General features: G+C 36.0%; 4 protein-coding genes across 5 annotated transcripts; 1 reads left to right on the forward strand and 3 right to left on the reverse strand.

Annotated features, from left to right (window-relative positions):
* Nucleotides 1-1,346: 1,346 nt before the first annotated feature.
* Nucleotides 1,347-3,415, reverse strand: LOC106337416 (nicotinamide adenine dinucleotide transporter 1, chloroplastic). 2 transcript variants are annotated; one of them, XM_013776519.1, is made up of 7 exons: nt 2,994-3,415; nt 2,803-2,898; nt 2,578-2,684; nt 2,428-2,476; nt 2,224-2,323; nt 1,859-2,052; nt 1,347-1,777 (listed from the first exon to the last, which is right to left on the reverse strand). In XM_013776519.1, the coding sequence occupies exons 1-7, from the start codon at nt 3,064-3,066 to the stop codon at nt 1,467-1,469; spliced, it is 930 nt and encodes a 309-aa protein (XP_013631973.1). In that variant the 5' UTR covers nt 3,067-3,415; the 3' UTR covers nt 1,347-1,466. The 2 variants fall into 2 exon arrangements, with proteins under 2 accessions (XP_013631973.1, XP_013631972.1); XM_013776518.1 differs by having other exon boundaries at nt 1,859-2,042; nt 2,214-2,323.
* A 1,600-nt stretch (nt 3,416-5,015) lies between these two features.
* On the reverse strand, nt 5,016-5,693 carry LOC106340402. Its single transcript, XM_013779282.1, has one exon. The coding sequence runs from the start codon at nt 5,596-5,598 to the stop codon at nt 5,173-5,175; it is 426 nt and encodes a 141-aa protein (XP_013634736.1). The 5' UTR covers nt 5,599-5,693; the 3' UTR covers nt 5,016-5,172.
* Nucleotides 5,694-7,146: 1,453 nt separating this feature from the next.
* On the forward strand, nt 7,147-7,772 carry LOC106340644. Its single transcript, XM_013779488.1, has one exon. The coding sequence runs from the start codon at nt 7,272-7,274 to the stop codon at nt 7,620-7,622; it is 351 nt and encodes a 116-aa protein (XP_013634942.1). The 5' UTR covers nt 7,147-7,271; the 3' UTR covers nt 7,623-7,772.
* A 753-nt stretch (nt 7,773-8,525) lies between these two features.
* On the reverse strand, nt 8,526-11,078 carry LOC106337077 (protein disulfide-isomerase like 2-1). Its single transcript, XM_013776109.1, has 11 exons — nt 10,839-11,078; nt 10,596-10,680; nt 10,417-10,514; nt 10,268-10,323; nt 9,873-9,990; nt 9,758-9,785; nt 9,567-9,658; nt 9,313-9,469; nt 9,088-9,212; nt 8,895-8,994; nt 8,526-8,783 (listed from the first exon to the last, which is right to left on the reverse strand). Exons 1-11 carry the CDS (start codon nt 10,988-10,990, stop codon nt 8,709-8,711), a joined length of 1,086 nt encoding a protein of 361 aa, XP_013631563.1. The 5' UTR covers nt 10,991-11,078; the 3' UTR covers nt 8,526-8,708.
* Nucleotides 11,079-17,843: the final 6,765 nt, after the last annotated feature.

Here is a 17,843-nt window from a genome sequence, read left to right on the forward strand (position 1 = left end):
CTATAAAAAAATCATTACTAGAAAGAACTGTTTTAAGAAAAATCATTGTAAATTTGACAAAAAAAAAAAAAAAACTATGCGGCGTCATTTATCCATCATCCTTGTGTTTTTGCACTGGAATCACGACAAGAGAGATGATTAGTCATATTGATTAAAGCATCAAATTACTTAACTTTATTACTGTAAAACATGATATATTTTTGTAGCTTTATATTAGCATATACTGTAGTAAGAGTATTATATCACATGATTCACATCCTATGGAAAAAGAAGAAAGAATTTTTCGAATTGATGATTTCACCGCACTCACATCACATGTAATGCCGATCCGATCCGATCCCACAAACAAACATGGTTGTTAAATCGTATGGAGCTAGCTACTACGTACAGAATGCTGCGATCACATGTTGTCATGACTATGATGCTTCTTCACAAAAGATGTACTTTCGATTCATATGATTCCTTTTTCATACCTTCTTTTTTTATTTGGTTTCCCTTTTTCGGTTTCTTTTTTGTTGTTTAGCTTAATCAGGAATTTCTTCAAATAAAACTCGATATAAAAGAAACATGTATGCAAATGTGTGGATGCATCCACAGAAAATCAGAAATAATATTGTTGCAAGGGAAGACGAGAATGCACGTCGTTAATATTGAAAAATCTTACAGCGTTTTCATGTGTTGGTTTCCTGTTTAGAGAGTTATGCCCTATTCATGTAATGCACACTTTATTTCTACTTCACTTGGTCGCAGGATTAGGTGCCTCAGTGAAAATGAAGATATTTGTTGGATTGAGCCAAGCTGTGTCCCCATATGTTTATTTTGTCTCCCATCTCAATTTTTTCGAGCTGACAGAGTATGATGGAACATAAATGAAAAAAAACAAATGGCGATTAATATTTTCAAATAAACTAGGCGATTAGAGCATTTGAGCTTACAAATGGGCTGAAGAAAAATACTATAACCAAGTGTGGTGAAACTGTCTAGTTGTTAAATGTGGGTTTATATCACAAGCTACATCTTACAGGCGTAACATGAACTAATGAAGTCCAGCTGGTCGACCATCAAAGGCGACTGAGAGATCACAAACTCTCTCTCTCTCTCTTTCATAAAAATATGAAAAGAAACAAAAAAGATAGAGAGAGAGATAAAAGAATCAGTCTTTTACAACGCAAAGAAGATGGCATATTATTTGTGGATCTCTCCAAGTTTCTCTTCTTAAGAAACCACTACGCACAGTCACACATCTTCTGATTTCTCCAACAGAAACATAAAAGCATGTGAGCTGAATCTAAAGGCTTTGTCCAAAAACCTATAACTCCTATTTTGATCTATTCCACCCCAAAAAAAGGGAGTAAATAAACTTCTTTAATTCTGTAAAAACAATCATGTTTACCTCACTAAACCCACACATCTAGTCGTCATCATCATCATTAAAAAAAAAAAACAATCTGAAGTATAGAGCTTAGCTATGAAGGTAAGTGAGTGACTAGGAAACGGTGAACCATTTCGAAGCTAGTGAACGTGATAGCTGCAGCAGGCGTTGTTCTCAGGAGATTAGTGGCACATCCTCTGTAAAAACCCCGAATACCATCTTTCTCAAACACTTTCTTTATGCAATCTCTTACCCCGGAGTAACGTTTCTCACTGTGGTGTCCTTGCTCTTGCAGCCTAGCTCGTACCACCTCGTGCGGGTAGGTTAATGTGGAAGCAAATATCTTAGCGATTGAAGAGGCAACTGCTACATCACGAGCATTCAGATCATCGATTGACTTATCACCTGTTGAGTTCACACACTTTTAGCTAATCTCCTCCACAAAGATGTAAAATGGGGATAAGTAAATAAATAAAAGTTAGGTACCTTTGTTGGCCAAGTAGGTTTTGACCATCTCATAAGTAGGAAACTGAATGGCAACGTGACTGATACCGGCTAGTGCAGGCACAAGTCCACTGTACAATCCGCGGATCCCCTCCTCGTAAGCTATTCTCCTTAAAGCAGAGAGTGTACTCTTGTATGGCACTACACCCTCTCTCATTCCTTGTGTCTGAAGACGAATCAATATTCTAAATTTACATCTATGTGTGGTGAGGTTCTATAGGAACAAATGGAAACGCTTGGTACTATTTTTGCAAATACCACATTGTTAAGTAAGACAGGGTAGGGTTGTACTAATTAACAGTTCCTTTATTTTCACTAAAATGAAAAGAAAACGGACCTGGAGTCGAGTCTTGACAACCCAAAGAGGATTAGTGGCAATAGTAGTAGCAGCTCCAGCACCAGAGGCAGCCATTACGTTAGCACCAACGCTGAATTTGTGATCCTTATCTAATTGTATGTTAAAAATAAAGAATATTAACTCCATTGTTGAATGAATGAACCAAAAAAACGGAAGCTAATGAAGCTATAAAGAAATGTTTTTTTGGACTAACCATTTGAGATTGAAAAGCTCTTGAGCTGGTCATACATTGTAAAATAAACCTGCCAAAAAAAAGAAAAGTTACAAGTTGTTTAGAACAAGAAAATCTACTTAAGTTCCTCCAGGATCAAAAGAGGTACAAGAAGAAGTTGAACTCACTCACCGCCCAATTGGAGAGAAGAGCCATGACGGTAGGGGAAAGACCACGGTATAAGCCACGCGTGCCTTCTTGCTTGAAGATCTGCTTAAGACTCCCAACAATTATACTACCTGACCAACCCCAAAGGACAGGACAAGACAAGACAATCATCGGGGTCATGAAACAGAGCATTTTGGTGGGTCATTGGACAAGAAGACAATATATAGAAAAGAACAAAAAAGGAGAAACCTTTGATGTTGGGATGAGCAAGCTTAGGGAGGCCATGAACCTGAAACCTCGTTTTTATAACGTCAAGAGGACACACAAACGTTGCCGCAATTACCCCTACCCCCAATCCCCAATCCCCCACAAACAAAAAGTATTCAGCTTTCTAAATCGAGATAAGTTTACGCAATTTCGTTACTAGATCGGAGAATTACCGGCGGCGGCACCGGCGGCAGCATTACAGAGGACATTTGTGGAATTGGTAGTAGGATGAGAATTAGCGGACATCTCTTGGATCTGAACGAATAAGAAGAGCCTTGTGGAAGATTACTTTCGAAGAAGAGAATGACAAAAAGGTTGATTCCTCTCTGGAGAGGGATATGGCGGCGGCGAAGCAGCGTCGCATGGCCGAGGAAGAGGATCTCGAGTCAGAGTCGGAGTCTTATTTCTCCATCTCTTACGAAATATTCTGAGTCAACGGAGTTAAAAATGAATCTGAAGGAAGATCATATCAATAGTACGACAAACAGAACATGGGAAGAATCTTTAGAGAAACAGAACAGAGCCGTGTTTGTGTTTTTTTTTGTCTGTTCAACGAGAGGAGAGGAGGGAGAGACGACGAGAAAAATTCAATTGTTTTTATTTGATTGGCTCTCGTTTTTCTAAAATAAATTACTAAAATTATTAACGAATCAGAGCCAGACCCAACCAACCAACCAATCACCAAACTCTGGTCCCGTCCCCATGCCGTAAATGCTTGTAATAACTTTTATTTTATTTTTTGCTTATGGATGTGCAGGCTGGGCTTGACTTTATCGACCTCACCTGACCATGTTACTTAAGCCAGGCCTAGTAACATGGGCCAACTAGAACTTCAATGTGGGGTCCTCTTCCCACCTCCACCATCAACTTCTATTTATTTACTAACCCATTATTTTTTGTTTAATGGTTCACAAATATTGACTTTTACTTTGGGCCTATAAGGATTTTATATGCATTTACTGGGTTTCAAAACATTATAATTACAAATTAAACTGTTCAGCTAGGCCTCGGCGTCGGGAGCTGTTTCGGTTTGGTTTATTCGGATTTTCGGTTTTCGGTATTATGCTCATAAATCCTATTTGGATTTTTCTAATATCGGGTTGGATTGGGTTCAGTTCATTCCGGGTTCGGTTCAGTTCAGATTGTAACCAATGTTTAAAATCATCAAAAAATATTTTTTTAATATCTGAAAATTTGACAAAAAAGAATTCAAATTATAAAATTTATTCACAAATCTAATTAAAAATTAGTTAAACTATCACAACTAACTAAAAATTATTCAAATACAAATAAAACAAACTACAAAATTTTTAGAATAATATAAAATATTTAAATTACCTTAACATATATAAAAAAAATTAACTAATTTCGGATATCTTCATATCTTAGTTCGGATTTCAGTTCGGTTCGAGTTATACCCAAACCCAAAAGTACTAAGTTCGTAAGTCCAAATATTTTTGTATAACGGTTTGGATACGGTTTTGATTTTTTCGGGTCGGGTTTATATGGTAGATACTTCGTCTTGGGTAAAAACGTCCAGGCCAAGTCTAAGCCTTGCTTACGGATGATTGCTGACTTCGTACTAGTAGGTAAACTTGGCCCGTTCCGTGTTATAAAACTCACATCATGAATCCAATTTGTATTTTTGTTAAACTGATCACACATTTTTACTTGGTAGTAATTTTCTAAATTCAATGGCAAATGAAAAAAAAAACATTTGTTGACTCTCTTTTTGTTTAGTTATAAAGTTAACACTTTGTCGAATTAGTCTCTCTTTCTTATCTTTTTCTTTTCACTGGCTATTGTGAAACAGTCTCTCTATTCACATTTCAAAAACATAGTGAAACCAGTCACGGGAAAGTGGATATATGAATTACGTAATACAAAGACAACTAAGCATATTAGGGTTGGATGATTAGATTACTACGGAATCATCTCAAATAATATAAACGCAATGCAAAATCATTGAGTCGCTGTATATGATGTAAGCAATGACGGTTCTTAGAGACTTGATGCTTTGGACACAACCAAGTACTCGTAACTTGTACAATGTTCTTATAATTGGTCGGTACTCACAAAATCATAACCACAAGTAAAGATACGATTGTAGTTGGTCAAGCAAACCAAAAGTCAACCAAATACTTATATTATTCGAAAACATTACACTAAATTATTCTCCATGCCAACACCTCATAAATGCAAACCATTTTATAAAAGGTTGGATCCACTATTATTTGATTAATATAGTATTTGATAGTTTCAGAACTGTAACTTTAACACAGATTACAATCACAACTTTAACATCGATAATCCCCATATATATTTTGTTTTAGTGCAACTAAATCGATGTAATTACATAAGAGGTGAAAGTTTTATAGAATCAGCCGAAAGTTTAGGTACGTCGCGGTGTACGAGAGACCCCTGCGCCATCAACATAGATTTGTAAATCTCTACCAGTTTCTTCTCATCATACTCCCTCGACGCTAACCCCGACCCGTACCCATATTCACCGAACCCGTAAGACGACTCAATGACCCGAGAATTTGCGAAGCTCAGCATCATATTGACGTAAGCATCTCGAAGCCACGTTAAAAGCTTCTTAGGCGACGCCTTTTTCAAGACCCTCAGCTTCGGCACTATCTTGATCCTCCAAAACCGTCTCTTCTTGGTCCGATCAAACTTGACTCGCTTCACATTTCTCCCACCAGATTTCGCTTTCTTCGCCGAACCATCAAGCCTTTCGTATCCTCTAGACTTCTGCCAATACCTTATCTTCATCACACACTCTCACCGTATATATGTAATTGTATTTTTTATCTACAGATCTAGAGAGAGAGAGAGAGAGAGAGAGAGAGAGAGAGAGAGAGAGCAGTGGAGAGTTTTAGTTAAAGAGAGGGAGACTTCTTGGTTTATTTATAAAGAGCATGGATCGATGTATTTGCATATTCGATTACGTAAATATCATGCGATATACTTAATCAATTATTTTTATTCCGAAATAACAAAGTCTTTCACGTAGGACAACTTTTAAAGTTAGTAAGCATCTATCGAGTTTCTCATCCGACAAAACAACGAAATTATCATATTATCCAGAATGAAAAGTCAAGACTAGCTTTTAATTAAAAAGCATAAAGAGATATCATACAGCGAGATGATTGCTGTTGCAATAAATGTTTGTAATACCATCAACCCCCTGAACGAATTTTAACCCTTGGATCTCTTTTCGTCCCTTCTGATCACGTGAATTGCACTTTTCTTTCTCTTTTTGGATGATGATTTAATGTTTGTTTGGACCTTCGTTTAATCATCAATTGGGAAAATTTGTTTCTAGTATTTTAATTAGTATATGTCAGCGTATAATAATATGGAATATCGGAACGAAAATTTTGAATGCAGAGAGACTGATATAAGGACCAACCAAAGATGAATGTTCCATGCTGCTTTTTGTGCGCTTATTATAGAATAGGTAACAAAGAGTGTGACGACTGACGAACCAACTACACAACACTACCAACTCCTTGCATGTCACTTCTGTGGTTCCGGAGTGTGCAATGTGCATAGGCCTTACTCAAAGTTGGCCTGTAACTTATTTATGGAAGGCCTAGTGTCTGTATATGCCCATTCTGCTGGATGCCAACAGAAAACTTTATGACTTAGGATGGATCCGTTAAGCAGATCATATTTCACATCCTAGTTAGTTTTATGAAATTTTACATAAGACAAACTTGAACCCAAGAAAAAAGACACATTTTTAATCCACATTAAGAAGATATCCTTATTTAGTTGTTAGCTGATAAAACTGAAACTGAATCCAAACAAAACAAAAACTTAATCAAACTGTATGGAATTAATCTATATGATTTTTTTTTGTCTTTTATGAGATTAGTAGTTGTTTTTATACAAAACAGAAAGAACTCAAACTAAAAACTGGAATCAACACGTATAATAACGTATGCACAGTCTCTTCCTAATTACAACTGTATAAATTAGACATTTTAGATTTAATTAACAATCTCTTGTTTGTGCATGCATGACAGCGTATGTTTAAGGAATCGCTTAAATTTTTTACTGTATTGAAAATGAACAGCTGCCATATTGTAAAAAATAAATATACATATCCAACAGAGTGGTTGTAAAAAAAAAAAAAAAAAACAGAGTGGTTGTATTACTCAATACTACCTAAACGAAAAACAAACAAGTACAGTGAATCCAGAATGGTTCAGGTATCCTAAGCTAGTAGTGAGCTGTAAATGTATATTACAGTTTACTTATATAAATAAAACCTTAATTTTGTTTAAACGTAAAAAAAAAGAACAAAACCTTCATTAAAAAATAACGACAAAAAGACCAAACAGGAGTTCGAGTTCTCCACCGCCTGAATTTCTTTCTGTATCTTTTGTCATTTCTCCTCTAGTCTAATTAACCCCGAACGCTCCGGAGCAAGGGAGAAAATGGCCGGGCAAGGTGGGTATGGATCCGGGTCGGGTCAGAGAACCTACGTGGTTGACCGGAGGACAGAAATCGTGAGCGGTAAAGGCTACGGCGTTGGAGGAAGTAATCAGATCTACGGGACTCAAGATTTTCCTCCGTCTTTGCAGACTCCGCCGGGGGAAGTGGCGGCGCGTAGGAGCAATGCATCGTCGACGAGGCCGTCTTGGGGTGTAAACGATGCAGAGATGAAGAGGAAGAAGAGAATCGCGAGGTATAAAGCATATACGGTGGAAGGAAAAGTTAAATCGACTTTCAAGAATGGATTCCGATGGATTAAGAATAAGTGTCGTCAGATTGTTCATGGTTTTTGACTTTGCTTTGTATTCATTTTTTTTTCTCGGCGAGTTTTGTTGAAGGCTGCCTCTCCCCTCCGTGCATGCGGTGGTGGTTGCCGGCTTTTTAAGAATATGAATAGTGTTGCTCTGTTTTGCGTTCTGATATGGGACTTTAATTTGATTTTACGGTATATGTTATCACATGCATTATGCATTTCGAGTACTGTTTACTCTTTCATTAAGCTTCTGGAAATCGTTTTCACAAACTGAACTATGTGTTATAATCAAGACGAGGTAGGAATTTTTTTTTTCCCTCAGCTGTCCATTTAAATTAGATCAAGTGGTTATACGAGCTGATTTCTCCCAGGATGTCTGATTTATTGATTTATATGAGAAAAATATAGTTTCTGATTTTTCGCTTTTTCGTCCTACTATTTCTACTCCTAAGAATACATGACGGACTATTTCTACTCCGAAAAAATACGAACCAACTACAAGGTAGGAATTAGGGATGGAGAGACTGAATATTCAAAATTTGCAGAGGAAAAAATGTTTTATTTTGTTTTTGATGTGCCAGGCTTATAATTTGTGTCGGATGAGGCTGGGCCATTTTTGTTGAAAACTAGTCTCCTTCGGTTGAAAAAGGCCTTTAAATAACTTGTTCTTTTTTGAACATATACAAAAATTACAGTGAACATTTGAGATTACATTGGATATTGGATTTGATTGATAACCACAATAACAAAACTTCCAAGAGCACATGTTATCTTATTCTTAGTAACCGTAGTGTTACTTTAAAAGAGGGATGCATTCACGCAGAGATTAGTAGTACTGTGATAGATGAACCTTTTATTTTTACTGATTCGTACAAGTGTACCATGCATTGAGCAACTCACATTAGAGAATTTATAAGAGCTGAAAATTTGTAACTCGCATTAGAGAAAGCAAAAACAAGTTCTTTTTATGATTATCGTACGAAAGACCGAGAAACTTGGTTCAAAAGAGTTTCAGAATTAACCAGAACACAAATCTTGACAGACAGACATAAAACCTCATAAACAGCAGGTTCAAATCAGTTATATAAAGTCTATCGACGACTCCTATTCTTCAATCGTTTGGCTTCTAAGAAGAAGCAACGAACGTGTTCAGAATGTTTCTCTTGAGAGTCAACTCATCAGCTTTCACCGGACTCATCGACTGCACCGAAAACACCATTAAAAATGTCAATACAAAAGTCTCTATTGTTTCTAGAATGTAAATAGCTAAAATATATATATATAGAGAGAGACAGAGTAATGATGTTTAGACCTTGCTGAGGACGCGTCCAAGCCGCTCAGCTTCTTTTGTAGCATAGCCTGACCCTTTTTCTATGTACTTCTTTGCGAGTGACGAGTAAAGCTTTCCATACCTATTATATATAGAAAGACCATCATCATTTAAGCTCAGGAATTAAAAGAAACAACCAACCTTATTCGATTTAAACGCTGTTACTACAACATACCTTGCTGTGGAGCCCTTAAGGTTACTAGCTTCCTCTTCAATGCGAGACAAGACTGCCTTCTTCTCATCTTCACTAGCTGCAACTAGCTCCTTTACCAACGCATCTAAGCTTTCAACTACACCAGCCTATATCAAAAAGAGAGATACGAATCAACAAAAGCTTACAAAGTTTAGATTGAATTATGTGATTCTACAAGAGACATGTTTTTTTTTTTTTTTTAATTACCTTTGAAGTAAGCTGCCCTTTACTGTCTCTGCTGGTCCCAACTTTATCATTGATGAAGCTTACAAAGTCATCCAAGTCCCTTCCACCGTCATAATCCTGACCGGCTTTGTTGTCCTTTGGGAAGAACTTTAATGTTGGGAATCCACTTACTCCATACCTAGGTGTGGAACAAAATAATTAAGATATACATCCTTCGGTTCTACGAATTTAATAAAGTGATATCCGTAATAGTAAAACATCCTTGTCCAACTTACTTCTCGCCAAGGCTTTTGTGTGCATCAGCATCCAAGTTGGCGATGACTACACCTTCTTCCTGCTTAAACACCGTGGCTACCTTTTCATATACCTGACGGATAAGAAAAACATACAACAACAAAATTGATAAGAATGTGAAAGTAGACTATTGTTATAACAAGAGTAGACAAATAGTTGAGAGAGAGTATACAGGAGCGAGGGACTTGCAGTGGCCGCACCTGGAAAGATTTAAACCTCAGAGATTAGAAAACGGCATGAAAAGCAAAACCATGAGACGTGAAGAAAGAGATAGTAGTAATAGTTACCATGGGGCATAAAACTCGACCAAGACATCTTTGTTCTGATCCAGTACAATCTCATCGAAGTTATCAGGTGTTAACACAACTACATATTGTGGAACTGCAGCCAATTTGACGTTGGTACCTGAGAAACATATTTGTTCAGCAAATAAGCAAGTTGTTTGCAACATAGGTGTAAGTACACAAGAACGGTTATGACTGAGGATTAGAAACAAGAATTTTACAAGAGTAAAAATGACCCTATATCCTAATGCAATGTTGAGAGAGTGGTGCCATTCATAGAACAAAATCCCCAAAAACAAATGATAAAACATTTCACAAACTTAATGTAACTCATAAATCATGGCTAAACATTAGACTAGCTTTAGCTACTAGTATGATAAAGGAGGGAGGGAGAGTACCTCCTTCCTTGTTGACAAATTCAGCCAAAGCTTCAGCATTACGTGGACCCTCGTACCTGTTAAATAAAATATACAAATAAGAAAACTGTCTATCCAATAATAGATTAGCTTCAAGAATCAGATTTAAAAAAGAAAGAGTTGGTGCATACTTTTGGGGTTCAAGAGAGCCTTTAGGAAACCACTTAATAGTGGGATATCCACTAACATCATACTTAGTGCAGACAGTCTTATGCTCATCACAATCCACCTGCAACAAAACAATATACACACACACAAGTTACTAATAAGTAAGAATCTCAAATCAATCTGTATTTCTTGAGACAATGACCTTAGCAATCAAGACAGACTTGGCTTTCTTGAAGCTTGCAGCAAGCTTTTCATACTCTGGAGCTAGTTTCTTGCAGTGCCCACACCTATTTAATCAACCACACTTTTAATCAATCAGTAACTATACTCCATTCATCGATTTCAAATCATGGATCCACAAATCAAAAACATTATCAATCCCACGAATCTAACAGTTAAGGATCTCATGAAAAGCTAGAACGATCGAAAGGAATGATCCAATTACCAGGGAGCGTAAAACTCGACGAGGGCTCCTTTATCTTTACCAACCTCCTTCTCAAAGCTATCCTCCGTCAACACAACCACATCGTCCGCTACAGCTGACACCACCAGCAACGCGACTAAGGCTAAACCAAACCAGATCTGAGATTTCGCCATTCTTCCTTCTTTCACGTACGTTGGAGTTAGCTGAGATATTTGGTAGAAGTGCGCTCTGGTATTAAAAACGTTTCCCTTAGAGAAGAAGATACAGAAAAATGAGTTAAAAAAAAATATCAAATGATGACATGGCGTGATCTGGATCGACGATTTATTCATAATTTATTACGAACGGTGATCGATGGTTCTTTCTACGTGGCCTGGTTACATGTCCGATGATGACTGGTTTGCCCACTCCACATCTTTCACGGAGAAGACAAGCGAATAAGTCTTTCCCAAATAGCTAGGAAGACCCTCAACTTCATATATGTTTTGATATGCGCCTCTACTTTTAAATTTCGTAAAATCTAACCCCCCAATCGGAAAATCACGCCCCAGCCCGGCCTCGTATTCTAATTTTCCCGGGCTTGCTCTGGCATACATAGAAACTGATATACATACATGTTCAAACATTAATTTATGATAGCTAAGTGTCAACTAATCCTAACGTTTAAGATAAAAACTTGTATTTTCGACATTAACATATTGAACGTGCATGGAACTAGCTTGTTAAACAAATATAACATGCATGAGCTGCATAAAACCAATCCTACGTTTTATCACGAACTAGCTCGATTGAATTTCCCATTCAATTTGTTTTATTCTTTTGTGGAAACAATGTACGTTCCTACACTTACGTATAACCTAAAAACTGGCTTAGCTTAACCCGAAAACTTTTACTCACTGAGCTTGTCTCACGGGATGGACACTACAAAAATTATTGTTTTTACATCATTTTCTAAGTTAGTGTACACGTTGATTTTATACGTTTCATAAATGAAATTCAAAACAGGAGTCTTGAGAAATTAATCCAAGCCATATATTAGTAAGTTTTTCTTGAGTTGCTTATGACAAAGGGTCGCACTAAGTTTACAACTGTGAGAAGAGTCACCATAAGTTTTAACTGAGAAAAAACATACTTGCAACCGAGAGAAATAATTAGTAACATTTCTAACCTTTTGACTTTATAATTTGATGACTTTTGACTAAAACTTAAGAAATGTGGAACCTAAAAATGATCCAAAGACTATCACTTTATTTTCTCTCCTCAAGTCTTGCATCCATTAACACTATTTTCTTTACGGAAACATCGAGTTCGGGATGGAGCTTGATTCGGTTCTCTGTAACTCGCTGATCAGCTTGTACTCAAAATCCGGAGCCGAGGAAGTTTTCAAGAGTATGGATAATTTCGGTGTACACTACAGTGTACAATACACTACAGTGTACAATGTGGTGTACACTTGATGTACATTGCGGTGTACATGGTGTATGCTTCAGTATACGTATACACATATGTGTACACATTGGTGTACACTCTGATGTACACGGTATACACTTCAGTATACGTGTATACATAGGTGTATATTTGGTGTGCTTCCCCAGTATACATATATATTTTACATTGTACACCCTACTGTACGCTACGGTGTAGATCTAAGTGTATGCTACATTGTACACTACAGTGTACGCAATGTTGTACACTACAGTGTACAACATAGTGTATGCTATGTTGTACACCCAAGTGTACCCCCATGTGTATGCTAGTGTACACTGTGTACACTCACGTGTACACTACAGTGTACGCTCTGATGTACACCCTAGTGTATGCTACGGTGTACACACTAGTGTACGCTACATTGTACACCCTAATGTACGCTAAGGTGTACATAGCACGACGTTTATGCTTTAGTGTATGCACCAGTGTATGTTCACGTGTACACTCCAATGTACAACGGAGTGTACACTATTTTGTACGAGGGAGTGTACACTAAGTTGTTCAGAAGAATGTACCCAATTGTATAGCTCGATATATACTATGTTATACACCGGAGTGTACACTGTGTTGTACGACGGACTGTACACTAAGTTGTACAAAGGAGTGTACCCAATTGTATAGCTTGATGTACATTACTTTGTACACCTTAGTATACACTACGTTGTACACTACAGTGTACGCAAAGTTGTACACTACAATGTGTGCTATGTTGCATACTACGGTGGTGTACACTACAATATACGCCTGGTGTACACTCATGTGTATGCCCCTGTGTACGCCCATCTGTATGCTAGTGTATGCCCCGATGTACGCCGTGTACGTCCAAGTGTACGCTCTAGTGTACGCTCACGTGTACACTATGGTGTACGCTCCGATGTACAATCTAGTGTACGCTAAGGTGTACGACGTGTAGCTCATGTGTACGCTCTATTGTACGCACCAGTGTACACTCACGTGTAAGCTACAGTGTACACTTTGATGTACACCATATTGTACCTTACGGTGTACATCCTATTGCACGCTATGGTGCACACTCCGATTACACCCTAATGTACGCTATGATGTACACCCTCGTGTACTGCATAGTGTATATTGTACACTACGTTGTACAACAGTGTGTACCTTATAATATAGCTCGATGTATATTACTTTGTACACCTTAGTGTATGCTACGCTGAACACTATGATGTACGCGATGTTGTGCACTACAATATTCGCTATGTTGTATACGCTTCGTGTATGCTCAGTGTACGCTCCCGTGTACACTCAAGTGTACACACATGTGTATGCCAGTGTATGCCCTGGTGTACGCTGTTTACGTTCATGTGTACGCTCCAGTGTAGACTCACGTGTACACTACAGTGTACGTTCCTATATACACCCTAGTGTAAACTACGGTGTACACACTACTGTACGCTACATTGTACACCCTAGTGTACGCTCCAGTGTACGCATTAGTGTATGCTCATGTGTACGCTCATATGTACGCTCCAATATACACTCTACTGTACGATATGGTGTACACCCTAGTGTACACTACGTTATATGCTCAAAGTGTACACTATAAATTGGTAAACTAACCACCTGATTTCAAGGAAGAACTTACCACCAACGGGAGTAGAAGGACAACTCGCCCCCTGGATCCTATGGGGAATCTGGACGGCAAGAAACAACCAGGTCTTCAACGACAAGCACGCCTCTGTAACTGAAACTCTATCAAAGCTATCGCCTTGGCCCGGGAATGGGGATCCTGTCAAATATTATCCAGCCCCCTTACTGCTGTCCCCCCACTGTTAATCCATGTTCCCCCACTGTTAATCCATGTTCCCCCAAACTGCATTATCATCAAATCTGATGCTGCGTGGAATGAGACTTTGAACGTCGCAGGACTAGGATGGATAGTGGAAGCTGAGGACAGAATATCTGCTTTCTCAGTACTGGCTCACCATGTGAGGTTTCCTTTAGCAGCTGAGGCCCTGGCTCTCAGAGAGGAAATTTGGAAGTGCAGAAAACACAGACTTACAAGAATCCGTTGCGAATCGGACTCCGCAGTGCTTGTGAAAGCGCTAAAAAAAGACACATCCTTGACTGGTCTCTATGGGATCTTGGCTGATTTCCAAGCTCTTACTTTATCTTTTGAATGTATTTCTTTTAATTGGATCTCTAGGAAGAGAAATGTAGAGGCTGATAAGCTAGTAAAGCAGATTCTATCTTTTGAATTGGCCTTAATGGCTTCACCAACTTTGGTTTGATCATTTAATATAAGTGTGTTTAAAAAAAAATTATTATAAAATCGCTATTTTCTAGAGAAACGGAGACAACAAAAGTTTCATACAATTTGACTTTCATCATATGTTAATGAAAAATACAACTATGCATTAAAACAATATTTTCATATTTTTGAATTTCTCTCTAAATCTATGTGTTAAAATATTGAATCTTTCGGTAAATGCTCTATATACTGAAACCTATGATCTTTAGTGTTGTTTTAAAATTTCTAAACACATTCTACATTTGTATTAATGTATATTAAACTCTCTTTCATGGTACATAGAAATCGTTTTAATTTTATGTCAATTAATTTAGTAAAACTTCATAATACTCCCTAAATTGGTGGACTAACCACTATAAAATCGCTATTCTCTAGAAAAACGGAGACAACAAAAGTTCCAAACCTCTTTGACCGTCACCATATGTTAGTGAAGGATGCAACTATGGATTAAAACAACATTTTCATATTTTTGAATTTTTCTCAAAATCTATGTGTTAACCCCTACGACAATATTGATTTTTTCGGTAAATGCTCTATATACTTAAGCCTCTGATATTTAGTGTTGTTTAAAATTTTTTAAACATAAAATACATTTGTATTAATGTATATGAAACTCTCTTTCATGGTATATGAACATCGTTTTAATTTTTTGTCAATTAATTTTGCAAAATATCATAATACTCCCTAAATTGGTAGATTAACCACTATAAAATCGCTATTCTCTTGAGAAACGGAGACAACAAAGGTTCCAAACCTCTTTGACCTTCATCATATGTTAGTGAATTATGCAACTATGCATTAAAACAATATTTTGATATTTTTGAATTTTCTCAAAATCTATGTGTTAACCCCCACGAAAATTTTGAATGTTTTGGGTAAATGCTTTGTATACTGAAGCCTATGATCTTTAGTGTAGTTTAAAAATTTTTAAGCACATAATAAATTTGTATTAATGTATATTAAACTCTCATTCATGATACATGAGCATCATTTTAATTTTTTGTCAATTAATTTAGTAAAACTTCATAATACTCTATGTGTTAACCCCTACGAAAATATTGAATTTTTCGGTTAATGTTCTATATACTGAATCCTATGATTTTAGTGTTGTTTTTAAATTTCTAAACACATACTACATTTGTATTAATGTATATTAAACTCTCTTTCATGGTAGATGAGCATCTTTTTGATTTTTTGTCAATTAATTTTGCAAAAAATCATAATACTCCCTAAATTGGTGGACTAACCACTACAAAATCACTATTCTCTAGAGTAACGGAGACAACAAAGGTTCCAAAACTCTTTGAACTTCATCATATGTTAGTGAATGATGCAACTATGCATTAAAACAGTATTTTCATATTTTTTAATTTTTCTCAAATTCTATGTGTTAACCCCTACGAAAATATTGAATGTTTTGGGTAAATTCTCTATATACTGAAGCCTATGATCTTTAGTGTTGTTTTAAAATTTTTAAACACATACTACATTTGAATTAATGTATATTAAACTCTTTTTCATGATCATGGTACATGAACATCTTTTTAATTTTTTGTCAATTAATTTAGCAAAACTTCATAATACTCCCTAAATTGGAAGAATAACCAATATAAAATCGCTATTCTCTAGAGAAACAGAGACAACAAAGGTTCCAAACTTCTTTGACCTTCATCATATGTTAGTGAATGATGCAACTATGCATAAAACAGTATTTTCATATTTTTGAAATTTTCTCAAAATCTATGTGTCCCTATGAAAATATTGAATTTTTCGGTTAATGCTCTATATACTGACGTCTATGATCTTTAGTGTTGTTTTAAAATTTCTAAGCACTTACCAAATTTGTATTAATGTGTATTAAACTCTCTTTCATTATACATGAGCATCTTTTTAATTTTTTTGTCAATTAATTTTGAAAAACATCATAATACTCCCTAAATTTGTGGACTAACCACTATAAAATCGCTATTCTCTAGAGAAACGGAGACAACAAAGGTTCCAAACCTCTTTGAACTTCATCACATGCTAGTGAATGATGCAACTACGCATTAGAACAATATTTTCATATTTTTATTTTTTTCTCAAAATCTATGAGTTAACCCCTACGAAAATATTGAATTTTTCGGTAAATGCTCTATATACTGAAGCCTATGATCTTTAGTGTTGTTTTTAAATTTCTAAACGCATACTACATTTGTATTAATGTATATTAAATCTGTTTCATGGTACATGAACATCTTTTTAATTTTTTGTCAATTAATTTAGCAAAACTTCATAATACTCCCTAAATTGGAAGAATAACCAATATAAAATCGCTATTCTCTAGAGAAACAGAGACAACAAAGGTTCCAAACTTCTTTGACCTTCATCATATGTTAGTGAATGATGCAACTATGCATTAAAATAGTATTTCATATTTTTGAAATTTTCTCAAAATATATGTGTTAACCCCACGAAAATATATAATTTTTCTGTTCATGCTCTATATACTGAAGCCTATGATCTTTAGTGTTGTTTTAAAATTTCTAAGCACTTACCAAATTTGTATTAATGTGTATTAAACTCTCTTTCATTATACATGAGCATCTTTTTAATTTTTTTGTCAATTAATTTTGAAAAACATCATAATACTCCCTAAATTTGTGGACTAACCACTATAAAATCGCTATTCTCTAGAGAAACGGAGACAACAAAGGTTCCAAACCTCTTTGACATTCATCACATGCTAGTGAATGATGCAACTATGCATTAAAACAGTATTTTTATATTTTTGAATTTTTGCCAAAATCTATGTGTTAACCCCTACGAAAATATTGAATTTTTCGGTAAATGCTCTATATACTGAAGCCTATGATCTTTAGTGTTGTTTTAAATTTATAAACACATAATAAATTTGTATTAATGTATATTAAACTCTCTTTCATGGTACATGGGCATCGTTTTAATTTTTTGTCAATTAATTTAGCAAAACTTCATAATACTCCCAAAATACTCCCAAAATTCTCTAGAGAAACGGAGACAGCAAAGGTTCCAAACTTCTTTGACCTTCATCATATGTTAGTGAATGATGCAACTATGCATTAAAATAGTATTTCATATTTTTGAAATTTTCTCAAAATATATGTGTTAACCCCACGAAAATATATAATTTTTCTGTTCATGCTCTATATACTGAAGCCTATGATCTTTAGTGTTGTTTTTAAATTTCTAAACACATACTACATTTGTATTAATGTATATTAAACTCTGTTTCATGGTACATGGAA

Source organism: Brassica oleracea, chromosome C4, assembly GCF_000695525.1.
Source record: "Brassica oleracea var. oleracea cultivar TO1000 chromosome C4, BOL, whole genome shotgun sequence".
Taxonomy (NCBI): domain Eukaryota; kingdom Viridiplantae; phylum Streptophyta; class Magnoliopsida; order Brassicales; family Brassicaceae; genus Brassica; species Brassica oleracea.